At 47.7% G+C, this 27,895-nt stretch overlaps 1 protein-coding gene across 6 annotated transcripts; it reads left to right on the forward strand.

Annotated features, from left to right (window-relative positions):
• The first annotated feature begins 317 nt into the window (after positions 1–317).
• Zfyve27 (zinc finger FYVE-type containing 27) lies at positions 318–22,538 on the forward strand. Of its 6 annotated transcripts, none has more exons than XM_047553069.1 (13): positions 318–519; positions 1,968–2,159; positions 6,929–6,999; positions 8,948–9,098; positions 11,173–11,268; positions 12,623–12,735; positions 13,430–13,569; positions 14,150–14,221; positions 15,507–15,527; positions 15,691–15,835; positions 19,523–19,569; positions 19,905–19,986; positions 20,981–22,538. In XM_047553069.1, the coding sequence occupies exons 2-13, from the start codon at positions 1,969–1,971 to the stop codon at positions 21,043–21,045; spliced, it is 1,194 nt and encodes a 397-aa protein (XP_047409025.1). In that variant the 5' UTR covers positions 318–519; position 1,968; the 3' UTR covers positions 21,046–22,538. The 6 variants fall into 6 exon arrangements, with proteins under 6 accessions (XP_047409025.1, XP_047409022.1, XP_047409024.1 ...); XM_047553066.1 differs by having other exon boundaries at positions 8,912–9,098; positions 20,981–22,536; XM_047553067.1 differs by lacking the exon at positions 318–519 and adding an exon at positions 1,321–1,447 and having other exon boundaries at positions 8,912–9,098; positions 20,981–22,537.
• Positions 22,539–27,895: the final 5,357 nt, after the last annotated feature.

The following is a 27,895-nucleotide window of genomic DNA, read 5'->3' on the forward strand; positions in this document are numbered from 1 at the left end:
GGTCTCACAGTGCCCAGGTGACAAGTCAGGTAAGTGACAAAGTTGGGAGGAAAAAGGATAAGATATAGATTCTTCAACTGGGTTTCTCCCAACTGTTGTTGCAGTAATCTTTCAGAGCGCAGTGGGGCAGCCAGGTGCAGGGTCGCCAGGGGTGGGCTCCCAGGGTTCCACAAGATTTTGTGAATCTCAGTCCGGCAGGGAAAGGCGCGCAGGCGCAGTACTGGGTCGGACCGAGGGCGCTCACCTGTGCTCGAGTGGGTGGAGCTAAACCCGGGGCGGGGGGCGGGGTGGGCGTGCTGACATCACGAGCACGCCACCTCGCGTCCCGGAAGCAGCGGCGGCGGCTGCGGCGGCGGCGGAGACGGAGACGGAGGTTCTTGGACCCGCGGCTTCAGGACCGCCCTGGGAGGAGGCGCGACGTCTGGGCGGGGCGGACCTGAGGAAACGCTCCGGGGCCCAGCGGCCCTCCCGGTGCTTCCTGCCGGGTCCTGCCCCTTCCCTCACCACTCCAGCATCCGGGTAGGTGAGGTGTCATCACGCCCTTGCTCCCGTGAGTCCACCGACTGCGGACTGGGTGCCTGGTCGCCCCGGGGTCCGCCACCTGCTGGCCCAGCGATTTTGGGCGTGGCCTCTGTCTAGGCCTAAGGACTCCCATCAGGCCTCCCGGGCTGCAGAGGTGGTGGTCTAGGCCTCTGCCAGCGCTGACCTGCTTCAGCCTTCCTAGGCTCTTATCTCATGCCTGCCTTGGGTTCTTTCGTCTTGGCTAGGCCCACTGGGATTTCGGGCTCTTGGTGGCCCCTTTGTCACCTCCTCTTCTTAGGTCGTAGCTTGTTGCTTGGGACTGGTTTATGTCGCTGCTGGACGAGGTTCTTCCCCGTTTGCTGCTTAGCGCCCTGGAGACGACTTTGAAATTAGGAAAGAGCATGAAGGCCCCTTCAGAAAGGGGATATGGGAATAGGACGTTGTGGACGGTGACCACTGCTCCTAGGGATGGTCGACGAAGTAGTTAGTTACGGAAGGGAGAGGAATGACTGGTTTAGGGGATGGCTGTGGGCACGAGAGAACACGATTGTCCTGGAGGAAAGTAGTTCATTTACTCATCTGGCAAGCAGTTATTAAGCTCGAATACAGAAACCGTGACGAATGTAGGACTGCCAAAGTTAAGAGGGGGAGATTGGCAGGAAAGCAGGGAGTTTTTTTTTTTTTTTTTTTGGCAGTGCTGGGGATCGAACCCAGGGCCCTGTGCTTCCAAGGCAAGCACTCTACCAACTGAGTTATCTCCCCAGCCCCGGAAAGCAGGGAGTTTTACTTTGATGTTAAGCGCTTTGTTAGGGAAAGTGCGTGACCCTAGTGTCTCAGACCAGGCTGGGGCTGTCTGCAAAAACGTCCTGGAGCAAAGGAGTGGCAGTTTAAGCTTACGCCTGAAGCATGAGTAGGAATTAAACAGGTAAACAGTGGGAGAAAATTACTTCACGACATTTCTGTTGAGAGCACAGGCTGCCTTCCCCCAGCAGCCATGTGTGCCTGAGCATTAGGGCGCTTATTTATTTATTCTGGGTATTGAACCCAGGGGTGCTTTACCATTGAGTACATCCCCATACCTTTTACTTTTTATTTTGAGACAGGATGTCACTAGATTGCTGAGGGTCTAGCTAAGTTGCCCAGGCTGGCCTCAAACTTGAAAGCCTCTTCAACCTCCTGAGCCAGAGATTAGAGGCATGCACCATGGCTTATTCTCTTGATGGTCTGTGGAGAAAGCATTGAATGGGATTTTGAAGAAGAGGATTTTATATCTGAGTAATTCACTTAACCTTGGTAAACTTCATTTTTCTCCTCTGTGAAATGGGTATTTCACATGTAGCCTACTTACATCACTTTTATTATGGGTGTCTTATGAAATAATGCAAGAAGTGTGTTGGGAACTGGGAGTGCATTGCAGATATTGGGAATAATTATTATGGTTACAGGATGCAGACCTCAGAGGGGACTGGGCCAGAGGTGAGCCCCAGTGTGATGCCAGAGGCCCTTCCAGACTCTCCACCTGCTCCTACCAAGTCCCCAGCATTTGATCTTTTCAACTTGGTTCTGTCCTACAAGAGGCTGGAGATCTACTTGGAACCCCTGAAGGATGCAGGTGATGGTGTTCGATACTTGCTAAGGTACACACTTTATGGAGTTCCTTTGATTGGCTCATCCTTCTCCCTCCCTGCTCTGTAGGACTGTGGTCATTTAGACAGTGGTTGTGCTATCTTTCTGCCCTGGTGAGGACTGGTTCTGGGTGGACTATTTGGTCATGAGCTCCATCCAGGCCTACCTTGTGGTAGGCCTCAGCCTAGCAGGTAGACACTGGGAACCATCTGGCTTTTTATCAGGATTCTTTGGTACTGGATAAACTACTATCTCAGAACTATTAAGACATCCTTGAATATTGGTGTTCTACAGTTTAGAATAGGCTTGATTTTTTTTCTCCTCCTCTTCCAATATTTGCATAATTAATATTAAAACTAGGATATAATTTTGAACAGAAATTAAATACAAATAACTTATGAATAAGCAGGAACCATTTTTGGTAGTTGTTTGGGTCTCTATTTTTTTCCTAATCTGATTTGATTTTCATCCTGTATAATTTTCTTTTTTCCGCCTTTCAGCTTACTTTCTTGTTTGTTTGTATTTTTTTGGTACTGGGAATTGAACTCAGGGGCACTCGACCACTGAGCAACATCCCCAGCCCTATTTTGTATTTTATTTAAAGACAGTATCTCCCCGAGTTGCTTAACACCTGGCTTTTGCTGAGGCTGACTTTGAACTCGTGATTCTCCTGCCTCAGCCTCCTGAGCGGCTGGGATTACAGGTGTGCGCCACTGCGCCCGGCTTCTTTCTTTTATTAAAATATCTTTTTGTAGTTGTAGATGGACAGCATGCCTTTGTTTTATTTGTTAATTTTTATGTAGTGCTGAGGATAGAACCCACTGCCTCACATGTGCTAGGCATGTGCTCTGCCACTGAGCTATAACCCAAGCCCCTTACTTTATTTCTTAAGTGAAAAGTTTCTTTTTTCTTTTATTGTGGTACTGGGGATTTAACCAAGGGGTGCTCTATCACTGAGTTATATCCTCAACCCTTTTTTCTTTTTGACATAGGGTCTCAGTGAGTTGCTGAGGCTGACCTTGATCTTGTCATCTTCTTGCTTCAGCCTCCCGATTCGTTGGGATTACAGGCATGTACCACTGCACCCAGCAAGTGAAAAGTGTTTTAAATTATAGATATATGGCATTCCACTCCCTGATAATTTAGTTTGTTCTTTAAATAATAAAGGACATATTTTTTTCATTGTCAAAGTAAATCATACCTAACACAATAATAAATAATTCCTTGATATCTTCCTGTACTCAGTTTATATTCAGGTTTCCCTAGTTTTCCCTAGAATTCTTCAGTCATGAAGAATTGTTTTGGCCAGATTCTCAAAGACCTTCAACTCTCTAAAGACTGGAAGGAGACAGGTGAGTGGAGTTAGGTTGCCTCTAAGGGTGCTGTTAAGCCTTCATCTTTGCCTCAGGTTGTAAGTAGTGGGCCATTTATTATCATTATTTATTGGAGACAGGGTCTTGCTGTGTTGCCCAGGCTGACTTTGAATTGGGTCCAAGTGATACTCCTGGTGCATTTATTATTAGCTCTCTGACCAAGACCCTGAATTTTTTTTATTCACCCCTTTAATTTATGGCAGCATCCCTAGAGATGAACAAGCCAGTGATCCAGGACCATGTTCTGTACTGTAAGGTTACTGTGTTCTTGGTGCAGGATGTAGGTGGGAGGGGGCTCTTCTATCATTTTAGGGTTCTGGCACCACTAGCTAGCTGAAGTGAACTTTGGGCTTCCTTAGCTGAGGAGGGGGAGGGCTTTAGAGAGGTAGGACTCTGCTTGCTGGCATTATTTGTGTGGGTATACGTGTACGTGTGAATGTTTTTCCCTTTTGAGGCAAAGCAGAACTGTTAGATATATCCTGCTTTTTTCTCTTTCCTCTGCTGGTCTGTAGTGTGCCTCTTGGCACACTAACCTGTGAGCATTTTTTCCCATTTCATGGAATTAGAGATTTAAGGATGTGATGGGATTGGTTAGAGTCGAATGGAGGAGTAGCATCAGACCTAATCACCTTCTACCACACCCACCAGCTTGTGGTCTCCTGACACTGGCAGGAGGAGTTCTGGTCTGTGAAAGAGGCTGTCAGATTAGTTGGTGCTTTTGATTGTTCTTTTCCAAGTAAAAGAGGATTATATTTTGAAGAGGGATCTAGCCTTGAACTTTGGCTGTTAGGTGTGAAGCCTGGAGCTGCAGTCAATTTTTTTAAAATATTTTTTTAGTTGTTGATGGACTTTTATTTTTTATTTATTTATATGCAGTGCTGAGAATTGAACTCAGTGCCTCACACATGCTAGGCAAGTGCTCTACCTCTGAGCCACAACTCCAGCCTTGCAGTCAATTTTCAAAAGATTTTTGGGATCAACAACTTTACTGGGTGTGTGTCCTGAGACCAAAGTATTGGTAAAGACATTAGGTGGAATGGGAGAAGCTTTGAAATGAAATTGACTTTTTATATCTGAAATAGGATTGACTTTAGACCTAGTTTTTGTTTATTTGTGTTGTGATACTAGGTATTGAAACCAGGAGCACTCTACTACTAAGCTACTCCCCAGCTCTTTTTAATTTTGAGACAGGGCCTCACTAAGTTGCTCAGGGCCTTGCTAAATTGCTGAGACTAGCTTCCCAACTTGTGAGCCTCCTGCCTCAGCTTCCTGAGTTGCTGGGATTGCAGGTGTGCGCCACTGTGCCTGGCTCCTTATTTTACTTTTACCCTTGGTGACCACCAGAGGCTCTGAGGCCTGATTAGGGTGATACAGGTATAAAGTGTTGAATTTCAGAAGGAAGGCAAAGAGACTCCATTTCATTACCTTCTCATAATTTTTATTCAAAAGTAAAAGCCCTACATAAACTCATTAACCTCATTTAATAACAAATTTTCTAATTAGAGTACAAGAAAATACATTTAAATTCTGAATGCAAGTCTTGCTGGCAGCTTACCTGTTTATTTTTCTGTTTGTCTCTACTCTGACAGCTAACCTTAGATATACTGACACTGATTTTAGAATTTGGGTATCTGTGACTTCATTATTACATCTATGCTTTTATTTCCTGACTTAATGTCCCTTATCAGGGTCTAAGCTGCAGCACTAGCTTGTCTGCAGTATTCTGAATAACTGATCTTCTTTCTACCCTCTTTGGTGACTTCTGCATTGCCATGTGGTAGTGGTAGTAGCTGCTGCTGCACCTGTTTCAGTTCTCTCAGGGTGTGTTTGAGGAGTGAGTGCTGTATACTAGTTTTGTCTTCACTGTTAATATATTTAAATAAAGTCTTTATTGTTTTTTCTCCCTTTGAATTCATATATATTCAAGATAAACTCTCACCCTGAAACTATGGCTATAAGAAAGGAGAGTCACAAGTAAAGTCAAAGAAGTCCAGGATTTTTTCTTACTTGATTTCTGTATTAGGTGAATTCTTATGCAGTGGTTATATGTTCTTATGAATTGTAAAAAAGAATAAAGAAAAGTATTAAGAATGTTTATCAGCTTTATTCACAGGAGAATAGACCCTAACAAAACACAGGTGAAATGGTGTTACCTGGGTTTTTTTGGGGGAGTGGGTACTGGGGATTTTATCCATGGGCCCTCTACCACTGAACTACATCCTGCCAGCCCTCCCTGCCGCCCCGCCCCCCTTTTTTCACATTGCTAGGGTCTTGCACATACTGCACAAGTACACAGGTTCTCTACTACTGATCCTCAGGTCCCCCTCCACTTAAAAAAAAAAAAAAAAAATTGAGACAGTCTTGCTAAGTTGCCGAGATTGTCCTCAAATTTGTCAATCCTCCAGCCTACTGAGTTGCTGGGGGATTATAGGCATGTGCCACCATGCCTGGCTTAACTGGGTTTCTCTTTGTATTTCTGGTCCTGGGGATTGAATCCAGGGGCACTTTACCACTGAGTTACATCTCCAACCCTTTTATTTTATTTTGAGACAGGGTCTTGTTAAGTTGCTGAGGATCTTGCTGAGGCTGGCCTCAAACTTGCTTTTTTTCCCCTCAGCCTCTTGCGTCATTGGAATTACAGGGATGTACCATCATGCCCAGCATTAACTGGATTTTTAAAAAAATTTTGTATTAGTTGTTGATAGAGCTTTTATTTTATTTATTTACATGTGGTGTTGAGTATCCAACCCAGTGCCTTACATATGCCAGGCAAGCGCTCTATCAGTGAGCCACAACTCCAGCCCCTGGATTTCTTTGTTATTAATTTTTTAGTTGTAGATGGACAGTATGCCTTTATTTTGTTTATTTTTATATGGTGCTAAGGATCAAACCCAGTGCCTCACACGTGCTTGGCAAGTGCTCTGCCTCTGAGCTACAGCCCCAGCTCTAATAGGCTTTCTTTCTTTCTTTCTTTCTTTCTTTTTTTTTTTTTTAATATTTTTGGTTGTAGATGGACAAAATACTACAGTATTTTTATTTTTAATTTATTTTTTTATGTGGTGCAGAGGATTGAACCCAGTGCCTCACTCCTGCCAGGCAGGTGATCTACCACTGAGCCACACAACCCCAGCCCCTAACTGGATTTCTTAACAGATGTTTAATGTAGTCCTTCTTCTGGGAGAAAATTCTATGGGTGTTCTTGTTTTCTCACGCCAGAGCTAGTATATGACCTCTTAACTCTTCTGGTAACCTGTTAGAGAGACAGGCCCACTTTTCATTTCTCTTTGGTTTTCTGTGCTGCCCCAGGCTGCCACCTCTCCTGGCTTAGGTGTCCCATCTGTGCTGCCCAGGCTTTTCTCCTGGCTGGAGGAGCGGCTGTCTGGTGATCAGGACTCTCTGTGTTATAGGTGGCAGATGCCTTTGTGTTCCTTGCTGACCTGCCTTGGCCTCAACATCTTGTTCCTCACTTTGAATGAGGGTAAGAACTGCTTCCAGGGAAACGTGGTTTTTATGAATAAATGTGGGGAAAGAATACCAAGTTGCAGCTCTATGTGAGGGAACCCCTCTTCTTGCCCTGAGTTAGCTTTCCCTTGTGTTTGCTTGGTGTCAGAACAGAGGCTTCAGATGGACAGTTCAGGCTGAGCCATTGGTGTGATCTTGGGCAAAATTACTTGACTGTTGAGGCCTAATTTTCCTCATCCCCAAAGGGAGGATATGATAATGTTTTCCTTGTATAACATTTGTGAGGAATGAGATAGTCTATGTGTGATTCTTAGCACAGTGGCTGACATGGAGTCCGCAGCCAGTATGTGAGTGCTGTTGTCACTAAGGTTATTGTTTTCTTCTTGACTGCTGATGTATTGTCCTTTTTCCATTTTTGCTTTCCTAGCTGATTACAGGGGCCATTGGGGATGTGGCATGGGGTCGGGTACTAGAAAAATGAGCTGAGAAGGGGACCCCACCCCCAGTTTAGCAAGTGAGCTGGTTTGTGTGTGCAGGGGGTTGGGGGGGTATCTGTTGGGCAGTCAGTGGCAGTGAAGAGTGGGTTGGAGTCTTTGAGAGATGTGTGGACAGGTGGGTGAATGCAGGAATCTTGGTTGGTGATGTTTCCTGCAGATCTTCGGTTATGATGTTTGCTGTGACTCAGCCCTTTCCCTAGTTGGTTCTGGCAGGTAGTTGCAGTTTAAAGTCAGCCTCTTCAGGGGAAATGAGTGAAGGGTCTGGGACAGAATATTCTGAGGAGCTGGTCCTTTATTTATGTATTCTTTTTTATATTGAACTCATGTTTCTTAGGTGCCTCTTTTGTTTCCTATGGATGTATGAGTTCAGTGGGTTGAAAACAAACCCAGCTCATACAAGATCTCATTTTCTGTTTCTTAGTTGAACTCTTCTTTGATCAAAACTTCCCAGAACATTAGATTTTTCTGAGTATATTCCCAAAGTGAATCAGCTCCTACGACATGTTTAACAAGTGTTTATTTAAATTTAAACAATTTTTTTGAAATGGGGTCTTGCTGTATTGCTTAAGCTAGCTTCCAACTCTGTCCTCCTGCCTCAGCCTCCCTAATAGCTGGGACTACAGACATGTGCCACCACCACACCTGGCTTAACAAGCATTTATTATGAGTCTATTGGCTCTGTTAGCTTGCTTTTGGGATATTATATTAAGATGGAAGAAATTTCTTCTTTGAATTTTATCTCAGCCTCCTTATTTCTCAATCTACAACCCATAGTGTCCTATAGTATACTAAGGGCCAAAAGTAATGCTTCCAATCTGTGTTAGTGAGCCAAAGGTCTGAAAGTTGGTTATCTGGAGCTCCTAACAGCCAGACTGCAGGCATGAGCTGCCTACTGTATGCTAGAAGCATTTTTTGTTTTTGTTTTGTTTTGTGGTGCTAGAAACTGAACTTGGGGCCTCAGGCATACTAGGCAAGTGTTGTACCACTGAGCTAGGCTCCCAGCCCAATAGTATTTTTTAATGTATTAAAAATGAGGCTGGTGCTACATCAGTGGGAAGATGAACATGCCCTCCAGACCTTACATTAGTGGAGGAGACAGTGCAGGTACCTGTAGTCTGTTGTGTAATGATAGGATCGCAAGGAAAAACAAATCTGGGTTAAGGGGGCTGGAGGGTGTGGGTGAGATAGGGTATCCTACAGGGAGCTCAGGGAAGGCCCCTCTGGCACCAGGGGAGGTGAGGGAAAGGAGTGCATGGGCACTGGGAGGGTAGCCTCCTGGGCCTTGCTTACCTGGAGTTTTTTTTTTTTTTTTTTTTTTTTTTTTTTTTTTGGGTACTGGGGATCGAACCCAGGGCCTTGTGCTTACAAAGCAAGCACTCTACCAACTGAGCTATCTCCCCAGCCCCACCTGCAGTGTTTTTGATTCCTTAGGTGCATGGTACTCAGTGGGTGCCCTGATGATTTCAGTACCTGCCCTTCTGGGCTACCTTCAGGAGGTTTGCCGGGCTCGGCTGCCAGAGTCTGAACTGATGCGGAGGAAGTATCATAGCATAAGGCAGGAAGACCTGCAGAGAGTTCGTCTTTCTCGTCCTGAGGCTGTGGCTGAGGTGAAGAGCTTGTGAGTATGGAAGACAGTCCGGGGAGGTGGGGGAATGAGCCCATTACAAGAATAACAGCAGCCACCTAACCATGCTGATGCTTGCTGTTGACGGACATTGTTTTGGGCAAACCACAGGTGTCACTTCATTTAATCTTTATAGCAGTTCAGGGCTGTGGCTCTTACTATTAGCCTCTACTCGTGGATGCAGAAAAAGACTTAGGTAGCTAGAAACAAGGTGGGACAAGACTCCAGATCCAGCTGATTTCATAGCTGTGCTCTTTCCTTAGAGATATGGTTTAAGGTCTTGACTGCACGTGTGCCAGCAGGAGCTGCTGCCTGAGTTCAAATCCTGGCTCTTCCATTTAACTTGTTTAGCATCAGGCAAGTCACTTAGCTTCCCAGCACCTCAAGTTCCTCATCTGTTAAATGGGATGAGGGCAATCTGGCTGCAATATCTGTCATCCCATTGATTGCCAGGGTAGGTAGGGCTCACTCCTAGCGTGGTTGTGAAAATTACTTAAGTGTTGGGTACCCAGGAAGTGTTCAGTAAACCTTAGTTAGCATCACTGCACTGTGGAGAAATTTCCTAAACATGATGGAGCTGGTATTTTGAGGAAGCATCTTAAGACTGTTGAAATATTAACAGTGCCAACTTTGGTGGCAGCTGGCCTTTATTGAGTCCTTTCCTGAACTGGATTCTGCTGACTCTTATATACAGTAGGAGTAAAAAAATTATATACAAATGGATCCCTGGGCCCTGCCCCAAAATATTGAATTATCTTGAGGGGGGCCCAGGTATCTGTTTTTTTTTTTTCTTCTGTAAAAAACCTTTTTATTTTGAAGTAATTTTGAACTGACAGAAGTAGTACAGGAATAATACAAATAACTCCCAGTACTCTTTGCCCAGGTAGAATAGTTATTAACATTTTGACACTTTGGCTTCAGCTTTCTCTGTTTTTTTTTTTTTTTTCCTCCCTCTGAACCACTTGAAAGTAGATTGTGAACATCATATCTGTTTACCCCAAATACTTCAGCATGTATTTCCTAAGAACAAGAATATTCTCTTATATTTCTAGTACTATAATTAGAATGAAGAAATTATACACACATACATACATATACACACATGTGTATCTATATATATGTATATGTATATAGGAGGGTTGCTGTACCACTGAGCTACGATCTCTGCCCTTTTTATATTTTTATTTTGAGATAGGGCCTACTAGGTTGCCTAGTTGACCTCGAACTTGTAATCCTTCCGTCTCAGCCTCATGAGTTGCCAGGATTGTAGGGATGGGCCAGAAAATTTTGTTAATAACATTCATCACTATTATCTGCTATATAGTTGATAATTGTATTTTGCCAGTTCTATTAGTAAAGTTCTTTATATCAATTTTCCCTGATCCAGGAGCCAGTATAGGTCATATATTTCATTTATTTTGTGTGTGCATGGGGTAGGTCTGGGAATTGAACCCAGGGTCTTATAAACCAGTCAAGCACCCTACCACTGAGCTACATCCCCAGCCCATATATTAAATTTACATGTGTCTTTAGTTATAGTAGACATATTTGAATAGTGCAAGCTTATTATTTTGTGGAAGCTCCCTCAGTTTGGGTTATTTGGTTCCTGACCTTGAACTTCTGATCCTCCTGCCTCAGCTTCCCAAGTCACTGGGATGCCAGGCGTGCATCACCATGCCTGACTCTGGGGTGCATCTGTGTTTAAAACAAAACTCCCCAAAGTGAGTTCCAGGTGAAGTGGCATGGATCTATGCCCTTCCTCACGGTTGCAGAGCAGCACTTTTTAGGTGAGGGGTCTGCATCCTGGAAAAGCTAAATGGCCTCCCTGATAGCTACAGCTAAAAAGAGCAGGAACCTTCAACTTTCCACCTTGGCAGGGAACTCCAGAAAGGGGATGAAACATCTGGAGTGTTTTGCCAGACCATTTTCTCCATGCTTTCAGGACCCATCCAAGGTGTTTAAAGACATCAGCCATTTCTGACTAGCTCTGCCCTCTTAGAACTTCAGTCCTGCTTGGTGACTGGATGGGGTAGGGCTTGCTCACTCACAGAAGCCCCTGTGTCTGCAGCTTAATTCAACTGGAGGCCTTCCTGACCCGCCTGTGCTGCACCTGTGAAGCTGCCTACCGTGTACTGCACTGGGAAAACCCTGTGGTGTCCTCACAGTGAGTGGCCCTCCTCTCCACCTCCACTACCTGGCATGGATTTACAGCTGTGCCCAAACCCCTCAAGTGGAGCCAGTTGCTTTGAGTGTCCCTCCTGTGTCAGTGGAAGAACTCCCTAAGCCCCTGTGTGTTGATCTGCACATGTGCCTCTGGGTTCTGATTTGTTTTTTGTTTAGATGCTTTTTTTTCTTTTAAATGCGTGATAAAAATATTTTAATAGATGAATAAGTAGATGAATAATGGACAAATAAGTCACCACGTAATATACCTCCTGATATCATGTTTGTCTTATCTTCTAGAGTTGGTCATGTGCATATACATTATAGATGTACAGCTCCATAGTACATAAGAGGTTTCTTTCTTGCTCTCTCTCTTTTTTTAAATTAATGGCATCATAAGTGGTTTTCTTTGTTGCTACAAAAGCCTATGGAATTATTTATAATACCAAATTAACATAGACTGAATCTATTATAATCTGTGGGACCATTCTGTTTAGTCAGTTTCAGCTTTTAATTACTAACCCTAGTATGAGCAGTTTTATGAATTTAGCTTTAATCTTTAGAAATTTTTTTCTTAGAATAAATTTGAGAATGAAACTATTACATTGACTGGAATGGATATTTTTAGGCTGTTTATGTGTGACTATGAATAATATCCTAACTAATGTTTATCTAGTCTTCACCTTGTGGCAGGCACTGTGCTCTGTAGTTTCTGTATATTATCTCACTCTCTGGTAACCCTTGGATGAAGTGCTTTGATCCCCATTTTATGAAGGAAGTAATGCTCAGAGAATCAAGGGACTTGTCCCAGTAAGAAGTAGCAAAACTAGATTCAGATACCAGTTTGTCTCTAAACTTCAGAGTCCAGACCCTGAGAGTGATAACAGTTGAATCAGTTCATGTGCCACTAGCCTCTGTTGCTACCACAGCCTTTCCATTGTCAGCCGTTAGTAAACAGTGACTTGTTGGTACTTCTAAGTCTTTCCTCCTCATATTTTCCAGGTTTTTTTTTTTTTTTTTTTTTTTTTTTTTTTTTTTAAGTACTAGGCATCAAACCCAGGGGTGCTTTTACCACTGAGTTCCATCCCCAGCCCTTTTTATTATTTTGAGACAGGATCTCACTAAGTTGCTGAGGTTGGCCTCAACCTTGTGATTCTCCTGCCTCAGCCTCCTGAGTTGCTGGGATTACATGTATGTACCACTGTGCCTGCCTCCTCTTGTTCAATTAGCAGATATTGCCAGTTTATTAACAATGCCCAGAGCTATTTCTCACCTGAACCCTATATGAGTGTGCTCCAAACCTGTTTCCTTCTGATCTTGTGAATTTTGATCTGTGGTTCCTGTCTGTCATCCAGGTTCTACGGGGCTCTTCTAGGCACAGTTTGCATGCTGTATTTGCTGCCACTCTGCTGGGTTCTTGCCCTTTTAAACAGCACGCTCTTTCTGGGAAATGTGGAATTCTTCCGAGGTAAGCCTTAAGGAGCTTGACAGCTTAGGCCCAGGCCAGCTCTGAAGGCCAGGTTAGGTAGGCTTCCTGGTTCATCTGTCTTTCCAACTAATCATGTGTTTGCTCTGCCTTCCACACGGGAGCAGTATCACCCTAGGGTTCTCTCTTGGAGGGTCATCTCCTGAATCTCATGTATTAGTTGAGGCTGATGTGTCTCCAGAGGATACTGCCACCAGAAGGTCCCCTCTCCCTTCCTAAGGCAGATTGAATCATAGCATTTGGGAGATAAGGGGGAATATTTTTCTAAAGATCCCACCTGTCTCCTGCAGTCTCTTAGAGTTGCCACCACATCTCTTGTGTGATCCAGAGTCTGCCATCTGGCATCTGAAGTGCTGGAGCAGTCCAGAGGGGCCCAGTGCTTGGGCAGTTGCTATATTTGTTTTCCTCCCTGTCATCAGGTGATTAATTACAGAAGTCATAATTTATGGAGTATTTAGTACATGAATATCTAGCAGTCTGGGAGTAGGTGATGGTATCTCTGCTTTGTTCATGAGGCTTAGTTTAGGTAACTTTGCTCAGGTTAGGAAGGTGACTTTCCTGTAGCAGAGGTTGGGATGCTGGAGAAACGCCAGCCAGTTGTGGAAGTGGGACCCCCAGAGTGCCACTCATTCTGTCTTATGTCTGCCTCTCACCCTGTTCACCTTGCCTTGGGTAGTGGTGTCTGAGTACAGGGCATTTCTGCAGCGGCGAATGAACCCAAAGCAGGAAGAGTGTGCCTTTGAGATCCCGCCACCACCAGATGCTGGTGGGAAGGCTACTGTGCTGGACAGCACACCTGCTCCCACACCCACGGAGGTGAGTGTCCCCGACCATTAGCAAGATCTTGCTGTGGGTGGGTGATAGGTCTTCCTCCTACCAATTTATTCATGCTGCACAGCTATTGTAATTCCTGCTTCTTCCCAGGCCTGATCTCTGAAGTGCTTAAAAATAAGTGTAATAGAAATAGCTGCCCTGTGCTTTATTAAGTGCTGACTCTGTCAGATGCTGTTCTCACTACCGCATAGATGTTAATCCTGTGGAGTTTAAGTTCTGTCTGAGAATGAGATTATTCTCAGTGGCACAAGAGAAGACTGAGGCACAGGATGGCTGCCCAAGACCCTGGGGCTATTAAGGGATGCAAATCTCAGATTAAGCTCTGTGGTTTTAGAGTCCTGCTCTTAGCCACTGCCAGCCCTGGTCTTGTTCCCTTTGCTCTGGCCCCGTGGGGTTGAAAGTTAAATCTCTCTTTTCTGCAGCTTCTGTCTTTTTTGAAGTTGTGTCATTTCCTCTGGCACAGAGACAAATGTTTGGGGAACCTGGGTGCTGGCTTGGGAGGGGGCCCTCTTCTGTTGGGAGCAGGGCTGCCATCCTCCTGTCATGGAGTTTCTTTTCCTAGGATCTCACTCCTGGCAGCGTGGAAGAAGCTGAGGAGGCTGAGCCAGATGAGGAGTTCAAAGATGCCATTGAGGTGAGTGGCCCTTCCCCAACACCCTCCACTTGTCAGGCCAAAATTTGGATGGTCCTGGCGCTGTGGGATTTAAAATATTCTCTTATATCCAAATGAGAAGCCAAAATTTGTTCTCAGCTAGAAGGTACTGTCAAATTGAAAGGGTGCCAGCAACCCCCATTGTCTGTCCTGTCATCTGTTCCAGGTGCTTAAGGCAGAAATGGCTCCAGAAGTGCCTCTGACATAGGGAAGGCCGATTTGGAGGAGGCCACTGCCCTGATCTCTGCTCTTTTGCAGAGAAAGTTTCATAAGACATCCTTTTGGGAGGTTGAGAAAAGTGTTTGCATGGCCAAGTGCTGGGTCAGGGGAAGTTCAACAATCTTGATTTTAGAACAGTGCTTTAAATTGGTAGTTTGCAGAAGTGTTTTATTTGGCTTGCAAACATTAAAATAGTTTCTTGAGCTATGTTTAAAAACGGGGATTTTTTTTCCCCTAGTACTGGCGATTGAAAACAGGGCCTGCACGTGCTAGGTAGGTGCTCTGCCACTGAGGCAGTCATCCTAGCTAAGGCCCCACTCTCTCCTTGTAGAAGTCATATGTTGCATTTACACATTCCCCAACATTTCCTGTTGTCTCCTGTCACTGAGGCCTGTTGTGGTTACTAATCATTGTCGCATTTGCACTATTGTTTTTCTTGGAGTAGAAAATCTTTCTATTTCTTTGTAAAGTAAATATTTCTATTACTTTGTAAAGTAAATTGAGATGGAAGCAGTGGGGGTCCTGTGAATTTTCACCAGGTCTGTAACTCACGCCTGACTCGATTCACTTTTATGTCAGCCCAGTCCATGTGGGCTTTCACAATTTTGACTGCTACAGAATTTCTCTGTCTTGATATGTGATCATAGGCTATGAATCTGGGGAGGGTGGAGATGTTATAGCAGGGACTATCAAGCATTTGTGTTCATGACCCATAGTAAGGAACACATTTTGTATCTTGATGCAGTTCACATTTATTATCTGTAAGATATGTATAGCTTGAGTGAAGCCAGAGTTTCCTGAAAAGATATGTTAAGGAGTATTTTCTTTCTTACTCTGTTTTGTTCTATTCAAATAATGACACAGTGTAATAAGAGGAATACATGACTTTCTCCAGACTTCTTCTGTGCTAGGCCTCTTTCAGGGAGGGCATCCATTAATCTCATGCAGTGGTAGTGCTCAGAACTTGAGGACCCCTTCCCAGCACTTTCTTTCTACTGCTTTCTCTCTCTCTGTTTTCTCTCCTTCTCCCCTGCACCTTGGGAGGCAGGAGACCCACTTGGTGGTGCTGGTAAGTAGGAGTGTTGGTGATGTGGGCAGGGGCTGGACTGGGGGAGGGTGTCTGAGCCAGCTGTGCCATACTTCATGGGGTCTGCTGTGCCTGGTTGCCGCTGCATGCCAATCTTGGGTCCTTGCCAAGAGATGGACAGGACTGAAACAAGCTGTTCCCACAGGAGGATGATGAGGGCACCCCATGCCCTGCAGAGGATGAGCTGGCCTTGCAGGACAATGGATTCCTGAGCAAGAATGAGGTGCTACGCAGCAAGGTGTCGCGGCTCACGGAGCGGCTCCGCAAGCGCTACCCCACCAACAACTTTGGTATGGCCTAGGAAGAGAATGGGGGTGGGAGTGGGGCAGTCTGGAGGGACCTACCGGACTATGGTGGGGGGCATACGTTGGCCACAGGGACAGTCTTAAAATTGTGGGTTCTGATTTGTGACAAAGTAAGGAGTTAGGAGTGTCTGAGGAACCCTGGGAAATTAGCAGATGTCATTGGGACTACTGAAGGAGTGATAGTGAGTTTCTTCTTGTCCCTCCCTTCTTATTAAACATTAACTTGCTGGAAGATATCTTAGTTTGAGAACTGCCTTGCCAGTCTGCAGAGAGCTGATCCTGAGGCAGCAGACCCTCAGAGTGCAGTTCAACATTCTGGCCAAGCAAAGTGAAGCCTGAATCTCTGGTACAAATCATAGTTCAGCTGAGTGTATTTACTGTTTCTGTGTCTCAGTTTCCCCTTCTATAATAGGGGATAATACTTCTCACTTTGTAGGGTTGTTCATGTGAGAGTGCTTATAAGGGCTTGTACAGTATTTGGCTGGTTTTTCATGATAAGTACTTAGTAAGTAGGTGCCATTAATATGGAAGGCCCTGGCCCATTCTGTAGGTTCCTGGGATCTGTCTTGGTCTTTCTGATCCAGCTAGAAGCAAGTTGGAGTAAACATTATGTTCCTCTGGGCATGATAGAGTCAAGTTTGTAGTTTGTCCAGCCTTTATTTTATTGGGGTTGTAGATGGGTCAGGGAAGGCTTGGAGAGGGGTGGACTAGACTGTTAGTACAAGTTGGAAACCTGGCGTGGGTTAAGTACTCTGGGAGCAGAGCCAGTCAGAGCCATGGTGGAAACCTAGAGTAGCTACTGACCAGAGAGCTGTCATTGTGCCTGTTCTGTTCTGGTGTTTAATGAGTTCTAGTTCTGTGCCCTAGGAAAAGTCCCTGGGATTATCTTGAGGAATTTGACTTGGGGCCTCCAGGGGCCTGCCTTCTGCCCCTACAGCCAAACAGAGCTGTAGTTTTCTCAGGATCAGAGGTCCTGGACCTACTGTTTCCTTCTGTTGTCCTCTGGCATTCAAGATCCCTTTTATTTGTGCTGACTGGGACTTCCATAGAGCACTGTGTGAGCTCAGGGCACTTGCACATGCATGATTCCAGTCCTCATGGAAGATGTGATGGGCAGGCAGTTCTTATGGACCAAGAAGCAGCCAGATTCAGAGGTCACAAGTAGTACTACTTAAGGGTCATTACTCCTGGTCCAGCAAATAATCTGTTTATACCTGTGCATTTCAAGTAAAGGCACTTAGGTGTACCCATTTTGCAGATGAATAACCTGAAGTAAAAGAGTGATTTTCCTAAAGACTTCAGTTAGTAAATGGTAGAGCTGGATCTCTAGTCCAGGTCATTGCATTCTGCTCCTGCATTTCTTCTTCTCATCATCTTTCCTTTCTCATCTTCCTTTGCTCTGGTGTCTGAAGTCTCTTGTTCTATGTCCTGTTCTTGGTTTGGAATATTCCCTTCTGGGATAGGCAATGGCTTTTTTTTTTTTTTTTAGGTTCCCTCCAGGATGGCACAGCCAGACATGCTTCTTTTCCCAGGCCCCTCCGTGCTCCTCTTCCTTCCAGACATCTCGCTTTCCCTCCCCTGAGATGTCCTTGAACTCTTTACTGCGAGGGCAATTATAGCAGCTCTGCTCCTGAGATGTCTACTCCTGGGTCTAGGTCCCTTGGGCCAGATGAGGTGGGCTTTCTCAGGGACTTTCTTCATTCGTTTGGGCTGCTGAAACACAGTACACTACACTGGGTGGTTTATAAACAACAGAAATGGATTTCCCACTATTCTGAAGACTGGGAGTCAGATCAAGGCACCAGCATGATCAGATTCTGGTGATGACCTGCTTCCTGGTTTATAAAAGGCACCTGCTTGCTGTCATCTCCCATGATAGGAAGGACAAAGCAGTTCCCTGGGGCTCTGCTATCATCTCATTCATGAGAACCCCGCATGTCACAGAAAGGCCCTCCTTTGTAATACCATTGTTTGGGGATTAGGATTCAACATGTGAACTTTGTGGGGACCATGGCAGGCACTATTCCATCTGTCTGTTGGTACATGAGGCCTGAGCGTGGGAGGAGTCAGGGCCCATTGCTTAGGAGTGTCTCTGTGGCCTCCTAGTGGGAGAGTGCTGGTGAGGAGGTCCCTTCTGTCCTGGGTGCTGAGTGACTTGCCCTGCAGGCTGTGTAGCTTGATGCTCACCTGCTGTCATTGTCTCTGTGGCATTGTCACCTGGTGAGTAGGGTGGGTGAGTCCAGGCCTTTGCTGAGAACAGGGGCAAAAAGAATGGGTAGGTGTTAGGAGGAACAAGGTTGCTCCCCTGCTGTTGCCTGGCTGAGCTGGTGTCAGTTTCCAGATCCCTCCCTGGCCTTAGGCCTGTGTGTTGTTAGATGGCTGTTTCCCTGGACTGTGTGGCTACTGTTGGCCCTGACTCTCCAGTTAGAGGAATTCTTGGACAGGGACCAGAGTGTCCGTCTTTAAGGATCTCCTTTCCCCCATCCCTGTGCCTTGCCCTTGCCAAGGGGAGCAGAGGCAGACTGGCTGCCTTCCTCTAATTCTTAGTGTCAGAGCCAGAGTCTTGGAGGAGTCAGTTTCCTACCCAACCCCAGACTTGGCTCTGCTCTTTTCTCTCCTTCCCTTTGCCGAGGGCTGGGAGCTAACCAGCAGCACAGTTTTAATGTCAGGCACCTTGGCCTCAGTCTTCCTGACTCTACCTAATCTTTCCTTGAACCCAGGGGGTGCTTACCTCAAGCACCTGGGCCTCAATCCCTCCTGGCTCTAGCTAGTCTTCTGTTCCTTAACTTTGGGGACTCTCCTTTAATAAGAGCTGCAGGTGATCCTGTCTGGACAGAGTAAGGAACCACATGGAGCTGTTAGTACAACTTTGGGGCCTTTGTGGAGGGGAGGACTGGTTTTGTACCTGGCCAGCCAGCCATGTGGCCTGAGAGGCACAGGTGCTCCCTGAAGCTGATAGCAGCTCTAGCCATTCTTCATCTCATCCCCTCCCCCATTCTTCATTTCCCCACCCTCCACCCCACTCCTCCCAGCCATTTTCTAAGCTGCCATTGCCTCCTTGATCAGTTGGAAGCTTTGTCATCTTGCCACTCCTGTTGTTTAGGCAGGATCTCCCTCCGGGCTTTGTCTTCTCCTGATCAGCCTGCCACTCACAATGCTTGAGCATTCTCACCTTCGTTTTCTTGGAAGGTACTGGATTCTAAGCTGTTCTCTTGGAATCTTCTGGTGACAGAAAGTAGGGAACTGCATTTTGGGAGGCATTTCTGCCTCTACCCTGTGGGCAGAGTATTGATAAGGAGACCCTCAGAAGGGGTCCGGTCAGGCAGGTTTCATTTGAGGATGCTTGTGGTAAGGGCACTGCTAGCTTAGCTAGATTCCAGGGCATAGATTCTTTTGATGTGCTTTATTTCTGCTGACCCTGTGAGTGGGGCCACTACACTCCAGGAGAATGCAAGGACTAGAGTCATGTATGGCCATGGCAATGCTTAGGGGCTGTCAAGTCTTTCCTTCTGGCTCTGAATCTTGGCTTTGTGGCCTTGTTCACTGTGCCCAGTCAAAGAACTGGGCTGGGCTGGGCCTTTGTTCTTAGTGTCCCATTTAAAAGAGACAGGGGCAGGTTGAGTTGAGATGTCTGGGCTGGGTCAAGGCTGAACTGCTGCCTCTGTTTCTCAGGGAACTGTACAGGCTGCTCTGCCACCTTCTCAGTGCTGAAGAAGAGGGTAAGTCTCTTTGTGAGTATGTTTGCCAGGGGCAGTATACTTGTGACTGTGGGTTGCAGGGGAGATGAGGGAAGTCATCGAAGAAGTTTGACTGCAGGGCACCTGGGGCCTGGTGCCCATTGTTTGCTAAGGCAAGCGTATCTTGCCTGCCCCTGTGCCCAGGCCTTCACCACCCTTTCCATGGGGTGTTCCATCTAGTCTCACTCCTTGCCCCATTAGGGCACCACCTTGGTCCCAGAAGGTGGAATTGTCCCGTGGAAAGGAGGGAGTTGTTGGGGGCTCTAGGCACCAGGGCTGGGACTCCATATGACATTGACTTTGACTTTTGTCTGCAGCGGAGCTGCAGTAACTGTGGGAATAGCTTCTGCTCTCGGTGCTGCTCCTTCAAGGTGCCCAAGTCCTCCATGGGGGCCACAGGTGAGCAGTACAGCTGTGGGCTGGGAGGGGAGGTGGACTGCTTCCTGCCCCTCAGCAGGACGCTGAATTGTGGGAAAGGAGTAAGGGATCCAAGTCCAAGGTCTACAGTCATATCTCCTCCATTCTGCTTAAAACACAAAAACCGGAAACCATTTGTTATGTGCAAAGAGTAGATATAGCAAGCCTGGCATACCTCATAACAGACTGAGTGCCTGTGACTACAGCCTGGGGTGAGCATGCAGAGCGTTTGCCACACCCCAGGTTCCCCACTGCCTTCTTAGAGGAAATCCATGCTGGATTTTATTCTTATTACCTTGGTAACATTTTTAACAGAATTTTAAGAATCAGTTTTTTTATTTTATAAGATCTTTACATGCTTGTAAATAAAATAAATATACAGATAAGCAAAAGCAATTAAAATGACTCCTCATGTCCCAGAAAGAAGGTTTGGATCAGACCCTGCCTGTCACAAGCATGCTTGTCTATGAGCGCATGCATGTGTTCTTAAGAATGTGATCACATCTTCCTTCCCACTTTTGTGCAAGGTGTTACAATGTCAAACCAAGTTTTTTTTCTTTCTGATCTTACAGTAACACATGCTTATTAACTAGAAAATTTGGAAATTACTATCCAGAAGAAGGAAAAGGAAAATAATCCTGTAATCTTACCACCCAGAGATAACCGCTGTTAAAATGTTTTGGGAAATTGTTTTTTTTTTTTTTTTTTTTTTTAAACATTTTAAAGGCATTCTGTTGCCAGAAGAATTGCTAATGTGTAGGACACCTGAGAGAGGCATACTGTTGGCATCGTCACCCCAGTGTCTGTTCTCCTGGAATGAGGTGTATTTGAGGGCAGGCTAGTGAGCTGGGTCAGGGAGGGCACACGCTGGACGGGGGATAGTTTGTGTGGGGGTTTGGGTGGTTGGTCTTAGTATTTGGGGCCATGAGCCAAAGGGCTCAAAAGAGTGTCTCACCAAGGTCTTCTTTCTTTTTAGCTCCTGAAGCCCAGAGAGAGACTGTGTTTGTGTGTGCCTCGTGTAACCAGACATTGAGCAAGTGAGAAGAGTCCAGGCTCCCACCCGGCAGTAGTCTTGGGGCCAGCAGTAGACCCATATTCTCCCTGCCCCTGGCCCCCTGTGGTATGTGCCAGGCACATGTGGCCTGAATGCTAAGTAGGCTTCCCCTTCCTTCCCCTGCTGTCTCCAGCTGGGGCTGGTGATGCTGCACTCAAACCCCAAGGGAGAGGAGCCCTTGGGGGGCCTGGCTGTTTGCTCTGCTCTACCCTGGACCGAGTGAACTCAGGACTGGCCAGGGAGTGTCCACCAGAGGGCAGTAGTGAGCTAAGCTTGGTATCAGCTGGGCTCTGACAGTTAGGGCCAGTCTGTCCAGGCCTGGGGATCCAAGGAGACCCCAGGCTGGGAAAAGAGGGCTTTCCTTGTGGGGTGTTGGGCCAGTTCCTCAGCCTCAGTCTGGAGAGGGGCATGGAAGTGCCACATCCCAGCTCTACTGTTTGAATGCCCCTCTTTCAGTTATCAGGATCTGATCATTTCCCTGTCAGAGGGTGGCCAGGGCTGATGAGACCAGGAACATCCTAGAAAGAGTTGAAGTTCCTAGGTTCCCCCAGAGGAGAATGTGTACGGGGGTTGCTGCTGACTAAGCCCTTCAGTAGCAACTGGAGCTCCACCTCTTAGGAACCTTGACTTGCAAAATCTCAGCCCATGTGCTCTGGTGCCCTCTGCTCTGCTGGGCAGTTGTAGGGCAGTCACAACCACCTTTGCTCCCCCTGCTCCAAGTCTAGGGTAACCCTCCTCCAACCTGGTGCCACATCTTCCTTCCCCTGCCCCTTGTTCCCTTGTTCCATGGAGTGTGAGGCCAGGTGAATGGAGCAGAGTTCCTGAAGCCCTTGACCTTTGGGGTCCTGGGAAGTGTAGGATCTTGCTGGGCGGGGTCCTAGATTCTAAGGCTGTTTCTTTCAGTTATGGGATAAGACCACTTGGGGGTCTTCATCTTCTTTCCAACTGTTTCACGTTCCCTTCTGGATACTGGGGAGGGGTCCTGTGTCTCTCCCTAACCCATGAGCTGGCTCAGGCCCTCCCTTTGCCCTGGAGCGGCCCTCCTTTTTGAAGTATTTATTTATTTATTAAATGGTTCCTGGGAACATGGAGCACAAGGAATGGGATGAAGAGGATGAGGGGCTTCTCTTGCCTGGCACTCTAGACTGGAGTCGTGGGCTGCCAGGGACCCAAAACCCCACAGGTGGAAGTGTTTCTGTTCTTTAAGCAGATGGGACAGGCAGCCTGTCCTAGGCCAGTGCTCTCACCAGGCCAAAGAGTCTAATGAGGGTCCAGCAGCCAGGGTCCTGTTGGAGGCCCGTGAGACGCCAGGTTCTTAGGGACCAGGCAGGCCTTGGTGTTCCCTCTCTGTCCTGTTAGGAGATGAGGGTTATGTTCTCTGTGCTTATTTACACTGGACAAGAGTGGAAAGGATCTCTGTGTATGGAGAATCATCAATAAAAGGCCTCAAGCTTCTTGTGTCTTCAGCTTGTCCTTGTGCTGGTGCTCTCTGGGGATTGGAGGACCAGATTTCCCTGCACTGCCTGCATTTGCAAGCCTGCCCTGGGCCTGTGTTTGGGCTTTGGGGTGAGCTCTTGAGCACCTTAAGTGGCAGATGTGGGAGCTGCGGCCTGGTTGGCCGGTGTGAGCTGGGGCTGAGGAGGAAAGCTGTGCTTGCATGCAGGAGGGCTCGGCACATGCTGGTTGGATTGTCGTGAGGCTCCATCTTGTGACTAGGATGAGGGCCCAGGCCCAGGGTGGGGTTGGGACCAGAACTTGGTGAATGTTAATGCTTGCTTTAGAATGGAAAGATTTTAGCTAATCCCTCTGAGAAAGCCAAAAAGGGTCAGCAGACGGGGAGGCTGAGAGTCAGCAGAAGAGGATTGGTGTCAGGTGGGACATGCAAGCCAGCTGGAGAGCTGGGGTGGACTGGGTGTCCACTGGGTGCTAAGCACTGGGTAAGTACTTCATGAACGTTGTCTTATTTGATGCTCGCTCCAAGCCTGCGTTGAAGGTACTTGTCCCAAAGCAGGAGTAGTGAGTCCAGCCACAGCAGGTGGGCACCTGCTCCACACTGACCCTGCTTAACCATCTCCTTTACCATGAACTGGAGCAGTGCAAGAATGAGTGGCCTCCAGTCCCGTGCTGCTTTCCTCAACTGTAACACGGTCACAATGGTGACACTGACCTCGATGGACTGCTGTGTGAGTTAAATGAGAGTCCACGGGAGGCATGGACACGTAGTAAACACTGCATAAGCGCTCACTTGGCATTGTCATAACAGCCTCTGGGTAGAGCAGAGGACTGCCCTGCATGGCCTACAACAGTGTTCTGTTTTTTTTTATTTTTTAATTTTTTTTTATTTTAAGCCAGAGAATAATTTTTAGTTTATTTTTTAGAGAAAATGTCAGGGAGAACATGAGTGTAGTTTGAAAAAGCAGCATCAATATCATTTTATTTTTGGAAAATGGAAACAGTGCCTGCTGTTGGTGACATGCTGACTGCTGCAGGAGGAACTCAGGAGGCTGTGCTCCCAGGAGTGGGTTACAGAGGTGGGGAAGGAAAGCCAGGGGCCGCCTCCTTGTCTCCTTGAGTGACTGCAGGCAGGTCCCACCAGGAGAGCAAAGCCACAGAGAGCCTTGGCAGGATCATAGGATGCTTCACAGCGAGTTGGGGTCAGTAGAGTGGAGAGGACCCACACGTGATGTCCTTTGTAGAGCTGGATGCCTGCTTTAAAAGACACCTCCCAGTTCGTTTCTTAGGCAGCCAGGAGGCAGCAGGTTTGGCTACAGCCTTGGCACCTGCTGGGGCAGACTTGGAGCCCCAACCTACAGTCTGGCTTGACTTCAGGGTTCTGTCAGTCCTTTTGCAATTTGGTTCTGGTGTTGAGGTCTCCTGTGAGCCCTGACAGACCTTGAACTGGCAGTGGTTTGTGGGATCATCAGGATCTGTGACCTTAGGTGCTGAAGCCAAGGTGAAGCTCTGTCTCATCTCCTCTCCATGGAACCTTCAAGGTACCCTTGCAGAGAGGCCTGTCCCCTCCCCGTGTCTGTCCTATGACTGGTGGCCTGCAGGATAATAGTAGTACCCACGTTCCCAGAATGTTAATGCCCGGCAACGTACTGAGTGCATTAGCTCATTTCAACCCCTGACATTTCGAGCAACGGGTGTGTTCTTAACTGGGGAGAAAATGGAAGCATGGGGAGGTCAAGTAACCTGCCAGGGTCATAGAGTTAGTCGGCCACAGAGCGGGAAGTGAACTGCGCTGCGGGTGCTTGTGGTAGAGGCCTGAAGGAACTGGATGAAAACAGCCTTCTGGGTAGTCACCTGCGCTCTCCCCTGCCTGCTCCCCGCTAACTCCAGGAGCTAGCCACTGAGCTTGCGGGAGGGGCCTGCCCGCCATGCACAGCCTTTCTCTCTTCCCCATCTCCAGCTGTAGGGAAGTGGGCTCAGCTTCCAGCAGAACAGAGGCAGCCTTGTGGCAGAGGCCTCCCTCCCCCCAGCTCCTGCGACCCCACCTTCTGTCTTCTGCACCCAGAGCAGCACATTCCATTCTCTGGCACAGCTGGGGGCTGGGGATTCTGGGTTCCCCTGGCTGTTGGCTTTCTTCAGGGCCCCAGCAGAGCCTGCTGTCTGGGCTGGGACACTGGGTCCCAGCCACATACATTCCAACACCAACTACCCCCCACAGTAGATTTCCCAAGGAGTGAACTTTAGCCAGGATTACAGTCGACTAAACAGTTGTGGGATGTGAGCTTCCTTTGTGGGGACTTGAGTCTGGATGCTGGCAGGGGTTAGAAGAGAGGAGGTGGGGTAGGCTGTCTGGGAATCTGGAGAAAAGCTACTGGCTCCTCTGCCTGTCAGGGCCCTTGAAGTGGGCTTGGAACATGGCTCCCAGAGATCTTCCTGTAAGGCAGGTTGGTGGCATAGCTGCCTGCACTCCCTGTCTTGTCCTTGGCTTTGCCTCTATACACAGTAGTATTTTAAGAGTGAGGTCAAATCATAGCACCAATGTGTGCTGTGTGACCTCCAACAAGTTCTTAACCTCTCTGAACTTCAGCCACTATCATTAAAGTACACTACCCTGCAGGGCTGTTGGGAGGCTTAAATTAGAAAAAGTGATTTTGGGGGGTAGTATGGGGAACTTTATCACTGAGCTACATCCTCAGCCCTTTTTATTTTATTTTTAAGATAGGGTATCACAAAATTGTTGAGGTTGGCCTCCTGCCTCAGCCTCTTGGGCTGCTGGGATTACAGGTGTGTGTCACCATGCCTGGCTGTGAAAGTGTTTTGAGTCGTGCCTGCTACCCATCATGGCTTTGATATTTATGGATTACTAGTATTAGACATCTTCCCAGTATTGGCTTATATACCACCTGGGAATGTGATTCCCAAGCAAAACCTCTAATGTAGGTTCTGTAATTCTGGCTTTTAGATAAGATGTGCCTGCTTTTTCCCTTTCTAACATTTGTATATCTTAATTGATTAAAGAATCAGGAATTTTACTGAATACCTGCTATGTAGGTACTGCTTAGTCATGGCTTTTGGTTAATAAAAATACAAATAACCACTTAATGAACATTTTCTAAATGTTGCATGTTGTTTCCAGGTGCTTTCAACACATTTGACACTTTACACCAAGCAATGCCAGGAAATAGACATTTCACCCCATCTTACAGCTGGCAATGTTCCCAGTGTCACAGTCACTAAGTCACAGGGTCAGAAACCAGAACCAGCTATCCTGCCTCTTCTCACTCAGCCCTGAGTGTGCCTCCCCCAGACCTTCCTGTTTTGTATTAGAACTCTTACTGTGTACTGAGTTGAGAAACGACTCGCCCTGCTCTCTTGCCACCAGAGGGAGGTCATGTGACTTGGTTCTGACCAGTGAGCTACAAGTGGAAATCTACCAGGTGGGACTGGCTGGGAAATTACTGTTTTCCTGATCAAAAGGGCTGCAAGCAGCTGGCATGTGGTTTTTGCTCTTAGCTCTTCCCCACCTTGCTGCCCAGAATGTGGTTGAGATCTCAGGAGGAAGAGGCACCATCTTGTAACCACAGCCCTCCCCCACTGAGAGCAGGAAGACAGAGGAGTCTGGGACAGACCTCCCACCTGTCCACCTGCAGACCTCCTCTGTGGAGAAGCCCGCGTTCCTGTGCTGTCCCATGTGGTCAGAGGCAGGCTTTCATTGATCCGCTGGGCCCAGGTGCTCTCTGGGCGGCACAGATGTGGGTTTCCATGCCGGCCAGGAGGGAGGGCCCGCAGCAAGTAGGGCCTGGAGGGAATGAAGCCTGGGCTTCAGGCCCTGAAGTGCCTCTCTGGTCTTTGGTTTCTTGGTTCCAGAAAAGAGAGTCCCAGGGGGTGTGCTGACAACAGAAGTGGGGACAGGCATGTGTAGAGCTGGACCCTGGTCCCTTTGTGGGCGTGGGTGAGAGCTGGGAGCCTCGCTGGGCTCCATGGGATGGCTGGAGGGAGCTGCCTCCCGCCCTGCCGGCTGCCTCTCACTGCTGCCAGTGCCTGACAGAGGTCAGCATTGTTCTGCACCCTGAGGTGGGCTCTAGTCCTGTGCTCAGCGGAAAAATAACCCCAGTCCTGGTTGACTAGAGAAGTGTCCGTAAATATTTGGTCGGGGTGGGCGACTGGGAGACAAGGGGCAGATTCAGGGAGCCAGGAGGACCAGGCGAGGTTTGGCAGGGTGGATGGCAGTGGTTCCCTGGGGTGAGGAGGAATGGGTAGGCCTCTGTTGCTCCCGCCCTGTGCTGAGATGCTACCTGACTGCCCAGCGCGATTCACGGGCAGGGTGACCACCTGTTAGCAAGGGAGACCTGACAGCAGAAAGGCGAGTGCAGTGTACGCTGGTCCCACTGTAAAATGGCCTGGGCCTTTCTGGAGATGCCACCTTCCCCCAGTGCTGTGGACTCCAGGCTTTCCTTGCCAGGCGGGTCCCTTGCTTAGAGGAGCAGCAGACCTTCATCTGGGGACCCCCTGCGGGGTGCCTCATCCCTCCCTCTGGGGACATTTGCCCTGTCCTTCAACTGCTGCTGACCCTGCAGGGAGCTCTTTTCTGGCACCACCCTTTCCAGATCTGGCAGTTTGAGTGGCAGTGGCTTCTTGCCTCTGTTTGAAGCCTTTTCCTTCCCTGGACAGTCCACCTCACGGTGACTGCCTCCATCTGCTCTGAGCCCCTTGGAAACCCTCCTGTCCCTCACCCGCTCCCTACCTCAGATGTTACCTTATCTAAATGGTGGTTCTCAGCCCTGGTTGCTCATCACCCAAGTGGCACCTAAAAATACTGATTTCTGTGTGCGATTCGACTGAGTTGCATTAGAGTGGGGCCTGGGCTTTTGTAAAAGCTCCCTGGTTGATCCAGTGTTGATGGGTCAAAATGCAGATTGATACTGTAGGTCTGGAGAGGGGCCCAAGATTCTGTATTTCTAACCAGTTCCCAGGCGATGCTACTGCTGTTGGCCTGGGGACCACGTTTAGAGGAGCGCTGGTCTACGGCCTCTGGCGCCTAAGGTCGGGACCGGGCCCAGAGGTACCCAAAAGCCAAAGGGGAGGAGTGACACACCTGAGGCTGCTGGTTCTCTGGTTGCTCACTGTAGCTGCCTCCTTGGACTTGGCATGCTAGGGGACACTGTGTGACGGAAGTACTCTGACCTGGGAGCAGGCTGGGGGCCTTGGCACCTTGGTCTTTTCTCAGGGACAAAAAAGGGTGACCATCTCTATCCCTTGGTCAGTGGTCGGGCTACAAGTTGTCCCTTGCTGTGTGCTCTCGGGAGCCTACAGAAACAGCATTGCTTTTCTTAGGCTTCCCTAAGGAGGTTAGGTGACCAGGCCGTGGGTTAAGGTAAGGGCCTC

This window comes from Sciurus carolinensis, chromosome 5, assembly GCF_902686445.1.
Source record: "Sciurus carolinensis chromosome 5, mSciCar1.2, whole genome shotgun sequence".
Taxonomy (NCBI): domain Eukaryota; kingdom Metazoa; phylum Chordata; class Mammalia; order Rodentia; family Sciuridae; genus Sciurus; species Sciurus carolinensis.

Bases quoted from the DNA above. Each gene is read 5' to 3' on its own strand.
- Zfyve27 (XM_047553066.1), top strand. From the start codon at position 1,969: ATGCAGACCTCAGAGGGGACTGGGCCAGAGGTGAGCCCCAGTGTGATG. The intron at 9,099-11,172 runs GTGAGTATGGAA...CTGTGTCTGCAG, and splicing joins GTGGCTGAGGTGAAGAGCTT to CTTAATTCAACTGGAGGCCT. The intron at 19,570-19,904 runs GTAAGTCTCTTT...TTTTGTCTGCAG, and splicing joins TCTCAGTGCTGAAGAAGAGG to CGGAGCTGCAGTAACTGTGG.